Here is a 15,399-nt window from a genome sequence, read left to right on the forward strand (position 1 = left end):
TGGTACATTTTACTTCTGTAATGTTTGGTTGCTCAAAGGATCCTAAAAACAAGAGGTTTTAAGAATCATTTTGACCGTGAATGTAATTTGGATTTTTAATCTTTAATCCCCTCTCTCTTCTCCCTCTCTCCTGTTCCTGAAGGAGTTTGAAAAGAGGAAGATGCTATGAAAGAAAAACAAACGAAATGTTCCCTAAACCTGTGGACGAATCACTGTAGCAATGTGAGCCGGCGGCCGTTTGCTTCTGTCATCCGCTGACTGTCCACCCGCGCACCTGTTGCTGGTCTTGCAGCACAACGGGAAGCCAAAGCGAGGTTTAGAGTGTCCTACACTTGAGACGTTTTAACCTCACTGAATAACAGGGACAGCCAATAAATCTACCACTTGATTTGAAAGTGGTTTTGGAGGCTTTTTATTATTCCACCGTGGGGCTGGGGGGAGTGGGAGAAATGGAGGGGTGTGTGTGTGTGTTTGTGTACAAGTGTGTGTGTGCACGAGCATGTGTGCACATGCGTGTGCATATATGTGTGTTTCAGTGGGCTGTGTAGGGGACATCGTAACTAAAACTTTTGAGAGAATGGGTGTAAACATTTCAGTTGGGCTTTTATCAGAGTGATTTTACATCTCTTTGAGTTACATTTTTCTCATGTGTACATAGAATCGTCTCTATCTTGTAGGATAGTTTTGAGGATTCGAGATAAATATATTAAGTCCCTGGCACGTGATAAGGCAAACTAATTGTTGTCAGTGCCACCATTATCATCACCATCACCATCACTAGGATTTAGGCAGGAGCTCATCCATGTTTCAGTTTTTGCCTAATTGGGAAATGGAAGGTCTTCAACGATGCTTTGTTTTTCTGTGGCTCTGCGGAGGGTTCTCCCCTTCCCCACTCAGAGCCTCCATTTCTTTGAGGTTTAAGACATTCACTGCAAGAAAGCAGGAGAACTATTATCCATCCTTTTGTTTAAAAGGGAGCTTGTTAACAGGAAGCAATTCCAGTGGAGAGACAAAATATTCTCACATTGTGTAACTGCCCTGGAAGAAACAAGAGCTTCAAAAAATATTAGGAGAAGCACCTCAAGAAGGCTGTTTGGGGAGCCCTTCCTGGGGAAGGGAGATGAGTAGGTACCTGAGGGCTGGGGAGGTACCAGCCATGCAAAAAGGAGGACTCACACCCAGGGAGCCAGGAAGAGCTCGTTTTGAGGAGGTGCCTGGGCACAGTGACCCTGGGAGGGGCTGGAGGAGGTCTTGGGGGGCTGGGAGACAGGTGTCTTGGGAGCTCGCATAACCATGCACAGGCTGCTGAGACACAAAGAGCAGGTGTCGGGAGATGTATTTCACAGCCCAAGGTTTCTGCCTGGGCCAAGGGCCACGTCATGATCGGCTTTGGGTCAAGTAGACTTTAGTTCCTGCTCGTAGCTGTTTCCTTGTCTTGAAAGTGGGGGTCGTGAACCCCCATCCCACAGGGTACCTGGGTAGAATATACATGATGCGTGTGTGACAGTGGACTCGGCCAGGGCTTGGTGTCACTCCATAAAGTCTTGAACTTGCCTTCTGCTTGTGCTCAGGGCAACCCAGGTGACATGATGGCCGAGGAGGAAGGCACTTCCGGTCTCTCTGGTTGGCACCTCCAACCCAAGTTTCCTCCAGGGCAAACATATCCTTCTTTTGTCTAACTGAGGCTTTGTGACAGGGACACAATCCAGATAAGGGGCAGGTGACCCTAACAGATCCTTTTGAGGGTGCACCCCTGATTCCAGGCTGCTCCAAGCCTGGCCCAGCCCCTAGTTCTGTCCCCTAAACACCCACCCCAAGACAACCCCTCCCTCCTCACGCCTCAGGTCCTAACTAGGAAGCTCAGCGCCCTCTTGATTCTTTTTCCCACTTGCCATCTTCCCTTTCCCATCCCCTTTCATCTTCCCTCCCCCACCTTCCCTCTCCACCCCTCCCAGCGTCTTGAGAAGCCACTCACTCATGTCACTTCTCTCCCTTCCTGCAACCACTGCCGCCTCTGGTCTGAGCAGCTCAAACATATCTGAGCAGGATATTCAGTTCTGGTTTTTCTGATTTCATTTCTACAAATGAAAGGTGAAAGTTCAACTCACGACCCCAGTGCATTTTAAAATCTTTTATTACAGAAACTTTCAAACATTTACAAAATGGTTATGATATTATAATAAACTCCCATGTACCCATCACCCAACTTTGATAATTATCAACATTTTGCTATCATTGTATGATCTGTACCTCCATCCATTCCCCCCAGTGTTTTTGTTGTGATAGCTATTTTGTCGAGGTAAAATTTACATACGCTGAAATGCATGTCTTAACTGTGAATACTTGACAAATGGAGGAAGGTATGTAACCACACCCTCTTGAGGATATAGAACATTTCCTTCATCTCAGGAAGTTCCGTCTTATCCCCCCAATAGGTAACCTGTATTTTTATTCATCTTAGACGAGTTTTTGTCTGTTTTAGAAATTTATGTGAAGGTAATGAGACAGTATGTAGTCTTTTATGTTTGGCTTCTTCCACTCAGCATGATTTCTGTGATGTTCATCCAAGTCAGTGCTTGCATCGGTAGTTCATTTCTTTTTATTGCTGAATTCTAGTCCGTTGTGTGGACATAGCACAATGTGTTTACCGATTCTCTGGTTGTTGGCCCTTTTGAGTGGTTTCCAGCTTTTGGCTGTGGTAGATTACGGTGCTATCATCTTTTATGTGCAAGTCTTTTGTGAACATAAACTGTTTTTTCTTAGATACTAGGAGTGCAATTGCGGGATGAAAATTTCTCCCCAGCAAAATATGAGAGTCTGGTGTTCTACATATCAACATTTGGTGTTTTTTATCTTTTAAATTTTAGCCATTCTAGTAAGGGGTGTGAGGGGTATTAATTAACATTTCCCTGGAGAAAAATGATGTTGAACATTTTTCAATGTGTTTATGTTTTTGGTGTTTCTTCCCTTGTGAAGTGTCTTTTCAAGTCTTCTGTCTATTTTCTATTTCTTTGGGTTTTTGTTTCTGGGTTCTGACAATTCTTTATATATTCTAGATACAAGACCTTTCTCAGATAGTTTATGAATATTTTCTCACACTCTCTGTCTTGCTCACTCATTTTCTTATTGGTGTCTTGATGAAAAGTTTTTAATTTTGATAATGAGCAACATACCTGTTTTTCTTTTCTGTTTACTGCGTTCTGATCCTAGGACATGTTTGTCTACCTCAAATTCATGATGATATTCTGTTTTCCTATAAAAGCTTTATTATATTGGGTTATACATTTAGTTCATAGATCAACCTCGAATCAATTTTTGTTCATGGTGTGGGGGAGGTAGAGTCAAGACTGAATTTTTTTCCTTATGGATATTCAAGTGGGTCTATCAGTATTGTTGAAAAATCCTTTTTTTCTTTTTTTTTCCTATTAACTTACTTTCATGCCTATGTAGAAGATCAATCGGCCATAAACGTATGGGTCTATTTCTGGACTCCCTACTAGGCCTTTCGTAACACCGTATAAATTTTAGAATAAACTTGTTCATTTCTATAGGATGATGATTGAGATTAAGTTTTATAGCGTATTTTGAAAATGGTTGCTGGTTAACAGTATTGAGTCTTTCATATTCCAAGTTTTTTCTTGCAAAAATGTATAAGCATAAATTGAGTTTTGTACATTGACCCTCTACCCTAAGACCCTGCCAAAGGAATTTATTAGACCTAGTATTTTTTAAAAATAGATTTCTTAGTTTTTTTAACATAAAATTTATGTTAACTATGAATAGAGTTTTACTTCTGTTCCAGTCTTCATGCCCTTTTTCTCTTTTCCTTGCTGTATTGTACTTACTCAGCTACAGTGTTGAATAGGTGTGAGAACAGATATCTTTGCCTAGTTTTCAATCTTGAGGATTTTTTTTTTTGTTTTACCATTAAAGATGATGCTAGCTCGAGGATGTTCATAGATGTCCTTCCTTTATCACATAGGGGAAAATTTCCCTTTATTCTAAGTTAGCCGAATGATTTTGTTGTTTGCTTTTTAATTGTGAATAGGTGATGAATTTTGTCTACTGATTCTTCTGAATCTATTGAAATGTCTATATGATTTTTCCCCCCTTTATTTGGTCAATTTAAATGTTTGATTTTTAAACGTTAACTTGTATTTCTGTTCACAAATGCCGCTTGGTTATGATTTTACCCTTGCCACATGTTGCTGGAATATTTTGCTGGTATTTTGTTAAGGATATTTGTCAAAACTTTATTTCCTTGTAATGTCTTTGCCAGGTTTGGTATCAGGATAATATTGGCTTTATACAGTAATTGGGAAGTTTTCCTTTTTCCTCAATTTTCTGAAAGAGTTGGTGTAAGATTGCGATTGTTTCTTCCTTAGACTTAACAGGTTTCCTCTTGAACGCTTCACACCCCCTTCAGGAAGCTGTGGTGAGGGATAGGCTCTTTCTGAGAGGAAGAGCAGGGTACTGTCAGCCCAGGAGTAAGAATCAGTCACCCCCTTTTCACTTGAGGGTTGTAAGGAGGGCATGGGAGCTCGTCATCACCAAGCAGTTTAGAGGTGATGGGAGGTGCTTGGAATAGATAGCTTTTTCAGGGATATTGAAGGCACAGAAAACAGTTATTCAAACAATTACCACTGTGATCCACTGCCCCCCCCCACCCTGAATTTTACAAACAAGAGGGATAGGCTTGCCCTGGCAGGGGGCATGGTCAGAGTAAGATCTATGGCCATGAGACAGGAAAGCTGGAGGGCCGGGCACCAGTTAGAACCTTGTTTTTGGCTTCTGTGGCACAGAGCTTGACTCTTCTCACTCATGCGCTGACTACAGACAGTTGAGATGGATGGTTCAAGGTGGCCTCTGCAGCCTGGAAAAGGAACTGTGGTTCCTTATCATTTTCTTTATCAAGAATTCCATCAAAGCTCTATCAGGCTGGGCATCTGTTATCAGCTCTATCAGATCTGGAATTGCTCAAGATCAAAAGCCTGGTTAGGTATGCTGTAATTCGAGAGAAATTTGATCTGACAGTGTGGAGGTCAGCATTCATGGCTTTTACTCCAATAAATGCGTTCTATCTTTGAATAACTTTTTAGCTCATTAGGATTCTGATCTGGAAAGGCAAACATCTCAGCTGCTGAGTTAACGATGATTCACTACGCGAGAACTTTAATTTTGACACCGGCGTGGGTAGGGAGGCCTCTGCTGTGTGATCTGGTTGGTCTTTGGTGAGTCCCAACAGCTGGAGAAAGAATAAGCAGTAATCCAGAGAAGAGTGTGTCACTTCAGCAAGGCACCTGCAGGTGACAGGTTTCCAGGGATGGGGTGAAGAGGAGGAGATGCTGAGCCCAGAAAAGTCCCCTGGGGAACAAGAGTCATCCTCAAACATCATCCCAGACTGGACAGCGCACAGTCAGTGTATGATGGTGTTGGCCAAGTAAGAACTTTTCTGCTCTCCTGTTCCAACCCCAGAAGGGTTATAACAGCAGCTGTTAAGTGAGGAAAATGGGGATGGTGAGGCCAACTCCGCCTCCTCCGTGACAGTGGACTTCCTGCCTGGAGCAGGCCCTGGGCCTGGTGGGGGAGGGGGTGGGGATGGTGAAGATCAGAGTGGTCAGCAGCCTTACCTCTGAGTGGAAATGATTGATTATTACTTGGAATTACTAAATTCTGAAGCAATTCCGTGATTTAAATTAGTATTAGGGTTCTGAACCTTTTAATTGGGAACAAAAAAGTCATTGGGGCAGCATAAAAAAAATAACCCCCTGTTAGTTTTCTGCCATAACCAACTACCACAAACTGGGTAATAAAACAACAGGAGTTTATTCTTTCACAGTTCTGGAGGCCAGAGTCTGAAATCAAGAGGTCGGCATATCTTCTCTCCCTGCGGAGGCTCTGGGGGAAGATCGCCAGCTTCTGGCACTGTTGGAATTCCTTGGAGTTCCTAGGCTTGTAGCTGCATCACTCTGATCTCTGCCTCTGTCTTCACATCTTCTCCTCTTCTGTCTCGTGTCCCCTGGGTCTCTTATAAACATACTTATCCTTGGACTTAGGCCCCCGGATAATCCAGGTTGATCTCTTCATCTCAAGAGACTTAATTACATCTGCAAGACCCTTTTTCTAAATAGCATTCACATATTCCTGGAACTAGGCTGCTGAGCTCTTTGTTTTTTTTGGTGGGGGGAGTACCATTCAGTCCATGACACTTTTTTTTTTTTTTTGTGGTACGTGGGCCTCTCACTGTTGTGGCCTCTCCCGTTGCGGAGCGCAGGCTCCGGACGCACAGGCTCAGTGGCCATGGCTCACGGGCCTAGCCGCTCCGCGGCATGTGGGATCTTCCCGGACCGGGGCATGAACCCATGTCCCCTGCATCGGCAGGCGGACTCCCAACCACTGCGCCACCAGGGAAGCCCAGTCCATGACACTTTTAAAGTCATCTTGTGAGTGCATCCTGTGAGTCATGCTTATTCAATCCAATGGGGCTTGGGAATAGATAGAGGAGCAGGGCCTGATGTTGTTCCCAAACCAAACTTGGGTCCCCTCGCCTGCATACAGTAAAGCCAATCTACTGATACTGAGTTGTGGTGAAGGAAAGTGCAGCCTTTATTGCAGGCACCAAGCAAGGAGTCCAGGTAGCTAGTGTTCAAAAGACCCAAATTCCCCTATGGCTTTCAGGGAAAGGTTTTCAAAGATAGGGTAAGGGAGGGAGGTTGTGGGGTGCATGACCAACTCGTGGCCATTCTTCTGATTGATTGGTGGTGAGATAATTGGGAGTCAAGATCACCCACCTCTGGCTCCTTCCATCTGGGGTCTGGGTGCTTGTGGGCAGCAGACAGTTAACTTCTTCCACCTGGTGGGGGTTTCAGTATCTGCAAAACAGCTCAAAGAACACGGCTCAGAATATTATCTATGGTCCTTGAGGAGGAACTAAAGGTCCTTGACTTCGTTTAATGGCTAAACTATTATTATTTTCTCTTGCTGGACTGTTCTCCTTTATTTCTGCATGTTCTCGCTTCTCTGATTAAATTTCTCTGATTTATTCTTTGGAAATTGGGGAAGGCCTAGGAGGCTAAATTTTTTCTACAAATAAGAGGCAGGTGGAGGACTCTGTCCCAGGAAGGCCCCATAGGTTCCTGCTTGCTTACAAGGTCTGGGTTTGCACCTTATTCTGAAAGCCTCAGGGAGGCACTGCAGGTCAGGTATCTTTTCAGTGTAGCAGAAGGGGGACAAAACTCTGGGTCAATGGACTCCACGTGGGAGGATGAGGGAGTTGTTGTTTCTTTGCTTCATCTTCCTTTTTAATATTTCTCAGTGAAATGCAGATAAGGTCATCAGCTGAAAGTGAAAGTGGGGGAGGGTTAAGAGGAAGGAAAATGTGAAAATGTCCTTAGGAGAACAGAGAAGGGAACCAGGTCATGTCTGTATTGGTCACACCTCCACTAAGTACTCACAATTGTTTCCCTGACCCAATCTCTCTTCTGTCTTGATCTTCACACCTCTCCCCATTCTCTGTTCTTGCTCAAGAACCTTCAATGAGTCCCTATTAAGAGAGTGAAGGGCTTCCCTGGTGGCTCAGTGGTTAAGAATCCTTCTGCCAGTGCAGGGGACATGGGTTTGAGCCCTGGTCCCGGAAGATCCCACATGCTGCGGAGCAACTAAGCCCATGCACCACAACTACCGAGCCTGCACTCTAGAGCCCGCAAGCCATAACTACTGAGCCTGCATGCCACAACTACTGAAGCCCATGAACCTAGAGCCCGTGCTCCACAGCAAGAGAAGCCAGAGCAATGAGAAGCTAGCACACCGCAACGAAGAGTAGCCCCTGCTCACCACAACCAGAGAAAAGCCCGCACGCAGCAACGAAGACCCAACACAGCCAAAAATAAAATAAATAAAATTTACTTAAAGAAAAAAAAAAAAAGAGAGAGTGACGTTGACACTCCAAAGCCTAATAAGACTCACCAGGATCTGGGCCCCGATAGTTCCCCTGCCTTTTGGTCTGTTCAAGTGATTGCTCATCAGAGAAACAAGGGGTGGCATAGATAAAGAACCAGATAATAAATATTTTAGGCTTTGCCAGTTGTAACTCTCTGTGGTGACCACTTAATTCTGGTGCTGTAGTGAGAAAGCTGCCAGGGACCATTTTCAACAAGTAGGCATGGCTGTGCTCCCGTCAAACTTGGTCTGCTCAGAAGTTTGAACGTCCTATAATTTTCACGTGTCACAAAATATTTTTTGATGGTTTTCAACCATGAAAAAATGTAAAAACCATTCTGAGCTTGCAGGCTTTACAAACGCATGGCAGGCTGGATGCGGCCCTTGAGCCATCATTGTCTGAACCCTGAGACAAACCACATGTGTTTCACTCTGACCACCCTGCCTGCCTAAGATCCATCTTCTTGTAAGTTAAATCTGTCCTATACTTTAACCTAAATCCTTGCTCCTCCTTTTCATCAATATTCTCAATCCCCCATCTGCCCGAAATCTCATGGGTTCTATGCTGGCATTTGACTTCCTGTAGCCCAAATTGTCTGTACTTGTCTTTCTGTTCAGCTGGGCCTCTTCTTTTTTTTTTTTTTTCAGTCTTTTCTATCTTGTGCCTCCTGAGCAGACTGTCTATTCTGAAGAGGAGAGCTTGCATTTTATGTCTCTGTATGTCTCCTGCAGTCATGCCCCACACTTACTTGGTGCTCAATAAATATTCAAGAAAAAAAAAAGTACTTCTAAGACCCTATTCTGCAAGGCTCAAAGGGATTATTTTATGTGCAAAGTTCAGAAATAAAAAAGCCAAACCCCAGCAAAACTGCTTCCTTCTGCATTTTGATGGTGTCTCTAAGGTGTGGTTTTCTATATTCTTTATGCTCCCAATATACTCCGAATTACCTTACATTTCTGTTGTATCTAATAGAAAGGAGGTGACATGTAAGGGTACAAGGCCCCCAGTCACCTAGACTCATACACCGAAACCTGTCTGAGTGATCTCCAAAAGAGACCATGCCAGACATTTTATTAAAGGCTTTTACCTTGTACTAGACAATTAGGCACCATAAAGTTAATTCACACCGGAAGGAAGCAACAGGAATTTTGAGTGTGTTGAATGTAATTCAGCCAACTGGGACAGTGGTGATTAGGACTACTGCGGGTAAAACTACAGTATGTTATTCCGATCCAGGCACTGTTTGGAGGTCATTGAAGGGATGTTATTTGAGATACTGTTGTACTCTGGGAAGGAAGGAAATGGAGGAAAGAGAGAAAATAGCGATGATTTTGAATGTTCTAAATTCTGTGCCGAAGGTATTTAAACCTATAACCTCTCCACCCCACATCCACGTCAGAGACATCCAAAGTCAATCTGTTGAAACTTCAACTTGAACTCGAATTAGCCTATGCACTATTTTTGCACAGTAGATAATAATACTAGTTGAGGATGTGTCTCTCTCTAAAAGCATTTTTTTAAAAAAATGAGTGCTGACCCAATATTTTCCCTTTTCTCTCAGAGTCATTATTGCCTGAGTTACTTCAGGGCAGTGGCTTACTCAGGATCAGCCCATGGGAATCCAGCCTTCAATGCCACAGCCGAATCCTGCTCTTAGTCTTCTGCTGGAAAAGACAAACATCACACACCCGGAAACCCACGTGCAGAAATTCTGCCCCTCTTTTCTCACCAGGCTTTATCTGCCTTCAAAATCTAAATAGTTGCTAAGTACTAAAATGTCTTACACAGAGGAGCAATATATATATATGCATAATACATACTATATAATAAACTATAATGTATAATAAACTATATAATATATTTATATATATTATCTGCAAAGATGCAGCAAGTAGCAGAATGCTGGAGATCACACCATTTCTCTCACAAGGCAGTCTTTCTATGAGATTGCTGAACAGTCTTTGAGACTGTTCTGCTTTTATAGGATTCTTGAGCAGTCTTCAAGATTGTTCTACTTTTATAGGACTTCATCCTCTCTGGGAGGTCATTAATTGTGGTGACCAGGTCACTGGCCTAGACTTGCTAAGGGGACCTAAAACCTTCTCATACTTGAAAATTGCTAAGGCAAATGTAAGATGCTCAATCCATGAGGCGAACAAGTGTATCTATCTAATTCACAGCTGTAGCCCTGGAGTCTAGTATAGTACCTGGCACACACTAGATGTGAAATACATATGTCTCTTTGGGTCATGCTCATAGCCTACTAAGTACTCTATAATTTTCAATGAAAAATAATACATTTTAGACTTAACCTAGCAAATACATGCACATTTGTTCAATGGGCAAACGAATCCTGATATTAGTGCTTTCTTTGGGATGCTGGCTTGAATGGGAATGCATATGGTTAGAAAGGGGTGTAAGTCTTAATTAGGGAGCTGCATGGCAGGCTCCTCCCGCACCGTGCTGCACCCCACCCCACCTTCCAACTTCAGGCAACAGGAGAAGCAGAATTGGAGCAAGGTTGTGGACAGATTTACCACGAAACCAGCCAAGCTTAAGCCTCAAGCCTCTTATTTGCCCCTGCCCTTCCAAGGCTCTTCCAGGGCCCCTGGCAAGTTTATGTTCCCCATCCTGCATTCTTTTCATAAACTTCAGGTCCCACCAAACTCAGTCCTGCCCAGGGAGCTTCACATTAGCAACCCTCTTTGATTTCTACCACATCTGTTTTGATCAACATGTATTTCAAGCCTCAGTTCAAAAGACCCTACGTGTGTGACCATTTCCTGGACTCCTCTACCTACCCCCTCTCCCACCTCCACCCACCTCACTCATAGCCACCATGCCCTCCTTCCTCTGTGTTCTGTAACACGCCAACCTCTTTCCCAGCTCTGGGACGCCCCCATCTTATTCTCTCTGCACCTCTGGCCCACAGGCACATTCGTAGCCTGACGTGGTCCTTCCCGGCTATTCTTTAGGTCTATCTTCTCGCATCTCTTAAGGTAGGTTTCAACCCCTCCTTGCCCTTGTTAATTCTTTCAGAGAAGTGGTCTGCGTGTTTCCACCCTTGAAATGAGCATATGCACATTCGGCTTAGAGTTATTTGCATGATGCTCTGTTAATGTCCATCTTCCCTATAGACGGCAAGGTTGATGAAAGTAGAGATAAACTTGCTTTGTTCACCCACATTTGTCATTTTAGACTTGGTGTCTGGCACACAAGGTGCCCACATTGAATATTTGATGAATAAATGAACAGGTGCTCCCATCTGTGAGTAAAAATCACACTGTGTTATGGCTTAATTTTTAAAAAAATTTATTTTATTGACATATAGTTGATTTACAATGTTGTGTTAATTTTTGCTGTCCAGCAAAGTGATTCAGTTGTACGTATATATACATTCTTTTCCATATTCTTTTCCATTATGATTTATCACAGGATATTGATTCTAGTTTTTTGTGCTATACAATAGGACCTTGTTGTTTATCCATCCTCTGTATAATACTTTTCATCTGCCAATCCCAAACTCCTAATCCACCCCTCCCCTACCTCCTCCCCCTTGGCAACCACAAGTCTGTTCTCTATGTCTGTGAGTCTGTTTCTGTTTCCGAGATAAGTTCATTTGTGTCATATTTTAGATTCCACATATAAGTGATATCATGTGGCATTTGTCTTTCTCCTTTTGACTTACTTCCCTTAGTATGATAGTCTCTATGTCCATCCATGTTGCTGCAAATGGCGTTATTTCATCCTTTTTTATGGCTGAGTAGCATTCCATTGTATATATATACCACATATCCTTTACCCATTCTTCTGTTGATGGACATTTAGGTTGTTTCCATGTCTGAGTTATTGTGAATAGTGCTGCTGTGAATATAGGGGTGAATGTATCTTTTTGTATTATAGTTTTGTCCGGATATATGCCCAGGAGTGGGATTGCTGGATCATATGGCAACTCTACTTTTAGTTTTTTGAGGAATCTCTAATACTGTTTTCCATAGTGGCTACACCTATTTACATTCCCACACCCTCTCTAGCATTTGTTATTTGTAGATTTTTTAATGATGGCCCTTCTGACCAGTGTGAGGTGATACCTTCTTGTAGTTTTGATTTGCATTTCTCTAATAATTTAGCGATGTTGAGCATCTTTTCATGTGTCTGGCTTAATTTTTATTTGTTTATTTTGTTTGTTACATTATGATTTCACTGCACATTCCTGCTTTTAGAGAACAGAGACCACATATTTTTATCATTTGTATCAGGCGCATAGATAAGTGCTTAAAAACATAACATTTTAAAAACTAGTGCAGGCCATGCAGTCCATATGTAGTGACTGTTTGCTCTGAGCTATCTGGAGCCTCCACAGTGTGCTTGGTTTGATTTCTGCTGGAGAAGAAACAGCGAGCAGGGGAGATACTCGGAGCCCGTGCTCTCCTGCTTTCTGCTCCTGTCCTTACGGGTGATGGGCTTTAGAAGTAGGAGGCAAGAAATCCTGTTCCCTTTGTTGGCAGCTCTAAAGAGCGTCTGAAATACTGGAGCAACGATGCTCAAATTGGGCACAGGAGGATTTCTGGGGAAGCTTTGAAATAGCACTGCTGCCTGCATCTCGTACCAGATCAATTACAGCAGAAACTCTGAGGCGGGGCCCACCACTGAGATGTTTCAAAAACTCCCAGGTGAGAGAGAAAGACAAATATTGCGCGATATCACTAGCATGTGGAATCTAAAAACAAAGTCGAACTCAGAAACAGAGAGCAGAATGGTGGTTGCCAGGGGCTAGGGGTGAGGAAGGGGAGATGGTGGTCAAGGGGTATAAACTTCCAGTTAGAAGATGAGTGATTTCTGAGGATCTAACGTACAACATGGTGACTGTAGTTAATGTACTGTAGCGTACACTTGAAATTTACGAAGAGAGTAGATCTTAAGTGTTCTCACGACACATGCCCATACACACACGTATCCAAAGGTAAATTATGCAAGGTGATGGATGTGTGAATTAACCTGACTGTGGGAAATATTTTACAATGTATGTGTGTATCATCACATTCTACATTTTAAATGTGCACAATCAACTATAGCGATGACCACTTTAAGTTTTCTGTGACAAACAAGGAGAGAAGATTTGCTCCCAGGCTATGATCCATTTCTTTCTTCACACAAGTATGGAAGGAATGACCCTAAAGAACCCCTGTGACCTGGAAAGCTCTGGAAGAGAAATAGGGCTTTGGGACCTGGAGTTTCTCATTTGATTCCCTAAACTCCTCCTCTTGGTGGGACAAGCAGGATTTATGAGGTCTGTAGGCAGCAGAGCCATGGTGCTTTGAGACTTGATTATTTGGGGTGTCAGGATATTCAAGAGAGACATGTCACTGGGAGAAACAGACAGAGATGTTAGGATTTTAGGTGCTCATTCAATTTGCAGTCAGGAGGCCTGGGTTTGCTTCTCAACTTGGCTACTTACTGTGTGTGATTCTGGGCAAGTCACTCAGTGGTCTGAGCCTCAAAATCCTCCTTTACTAAATGGGGATAATGATACATATCTCACAGGGTTCTTGTGAGGATTAAACAGATACTATTTGTAAAATACTTAGCATAGCAGCAAATGCCTGGAATATACCCAGCAAATGGTACCTGTTGGTAAATGTAAAAGCAGATGCAAGCTCTCTGAGCTCTATGTGGCCAGGCTTAGTAAGGTCCTTGACAGTAGGAATTATTTCACTGGTATTTCTCTCTCCAGCTCCTATTGTGGGTCCTAATCATGCATGTGGAACTGAAAGGAGTGGGTTGCAGTTCTGCTTGTGGTGAGGCTGGGGAGGAAGTGAGAAGTGAGACTCTTTAGGAAGATCCCACTTAGCAGAGACTTGTTTCTAGCCTAGACCAGTGATCTTCAACTTCAGTGTGTGTCTGAATCACCAGCAGAGCTGTTATAACAGATGTCTGGACCCCACCCCAGACCTGCTGATTCAGTGGGTCTGGTGGGTAACCTCTGAGATACCTGCCTAAAGGTTCCCCCTCCTGGTGTTCATACCTTTGTGTGATCCCTTCCCCTTGAGTGTGGACTGGGCTTAAGACTCACTTCTAATGAACAGAATACAGCAAAAGTGGTCTAATATCACTTCTGTGATTAAGAGACTGTGGTTTCCATGATGCTCTACCTGTTGTGAACTGCCCAGTGGAGAGGACTCAGGTGGCAAGAAACTGACATCTCTAACAGCCAATGAGGACAAGAAGCCAGCCACTAGCCATGTGAGTGAACTTGGAAACACATCCTCCCTATGTCGAGCTGTGGGATGACTGCAGGCCTGGTCAGCATTTTGACTGCCTGTGAGAGACCCTGAGGCAGAGGCACCTGGCTAAGCCACGCCCAGATTCCTGACCCATAGAAGCCGTGAGATAATAGATATTTGCTGTTTTAAGCCACCAAAATTTAGGGTAATTTGTACAAAGCAATAGGTAACTAATATAGTAGATCTAGAGTGAAGCCCAAGAACTGCATTTTTAACAAGTTCTTAGATGACGTTGATGCCACTGATCTGGTATTCACATCTGGAAACCACTGGCTTATTATCCTAGGATCATTCTGTCTTTGGCTTCCCAATGACTGATCATTTCAGGGTAACTGAAGCATCATTTGAATGTATTTCTCAGAGGATAGGGCAGGTGAACAGGATGAGCAGGATGAACCCTGCTCTCTCTGCTTTGCTTTATCCTCTCCACCAGTTGCACCTACCAACTCAAAAGTTGCTTTCTTGGACCAGCCTTCCCTGGTTATTAAATTCAAGCACAGGACCAACTAGGGCTCTTGATGTGTGCTTTGGCCCGTAATTTTATTTCAGTAGATTTAAAAAATCTTCTCCCATCCAATATCTCATATAACTCTTTAGGAAATCAGGTGGGACAGATGATGTTATTCTCATTCTAGAGATAAGAAAGTGTAGTCACCAAGAGGTAAAGTGAGTTGTTTAATTACACAAGGAGATGGAGTCAGAGCTAGGATTAGAACTCATGTTTCCTGATTCCATGCAAACACTCTTTTCTAACTTTACCCTTCACTCAACCGCTATCCTTCTTATATTCAATGGCTATTTGCTATATTATGATCTCTAATCAGAGATCAGTGGTTGCAAGGAACAGAAACTCCTTAACTTTAGTTAAGTATTATGGAAAGTTATTAAAAGTTAGGAAGGCAATCTTCTCTTGATTTGTAATTTTAAAGGATGTATAGTTTGGAAACATGGGCACTGAAACCAGACATGACAGGGAGAGACAAAACTTACTTAAGTTACATAAATTCCAGGCTCATCGGGAAGAAAGTGCCTACTAGAACCGTGGCTACTGGGATAGCAATAGAAGGACTGTGGGGATGGGCTTTCTTCTTCCAACAGTATTTAAAAACAAACAAAAAATAACACCTTGAATTTCTAATATTTCATTTCCAGCCTCAGTCAGAGAACTAGTGAGTT

The 15,399-nt window shown here is 43.0% G+C and overlaps 1 protein-coding gene across 1 annotated transcript in view; it reads left to right on the forward strand.

The window, feature by feature from the left end:
- SUCLG1 (succinate-CoA ligase GDP/ADP-forming subunit alpha) overlaps positions 1–395 on the forward strand; it is a 34,322-nt gene extending 33,927 nt beyond the window's left edge. The window contains exon 9 of the mRNA XM_022556054.2: positions 143–395. Coding sequence (XP_022411762.1) covers positions 143–169 — 27 coding nt within the window. The 3' untranslated portion in view covers positions 170–395. The remainder of the gene's footprint in view (positions 1–142) is intronic.
- The last annotated feature ends 15,004 nt before the right edge of the window (positions 396–15,399 follow it).

Source organism: Delphinapterus leucas, chromosome 13 (assembly GCF_059928025.1).
Source record: "Delphinapterus leucas isolate spDelLeu-1000000601 "Yukka" chromosome 13, BTC_Dleu_Yukka2, whole genome shotgun sequence".
NCBI classification, from domain to species: Eukaryota; Metazoa; Chordata; class Mammalia; order Artiodactyla; family Monodontidae; genus Delphinapterus; species Delphinapterus leucas.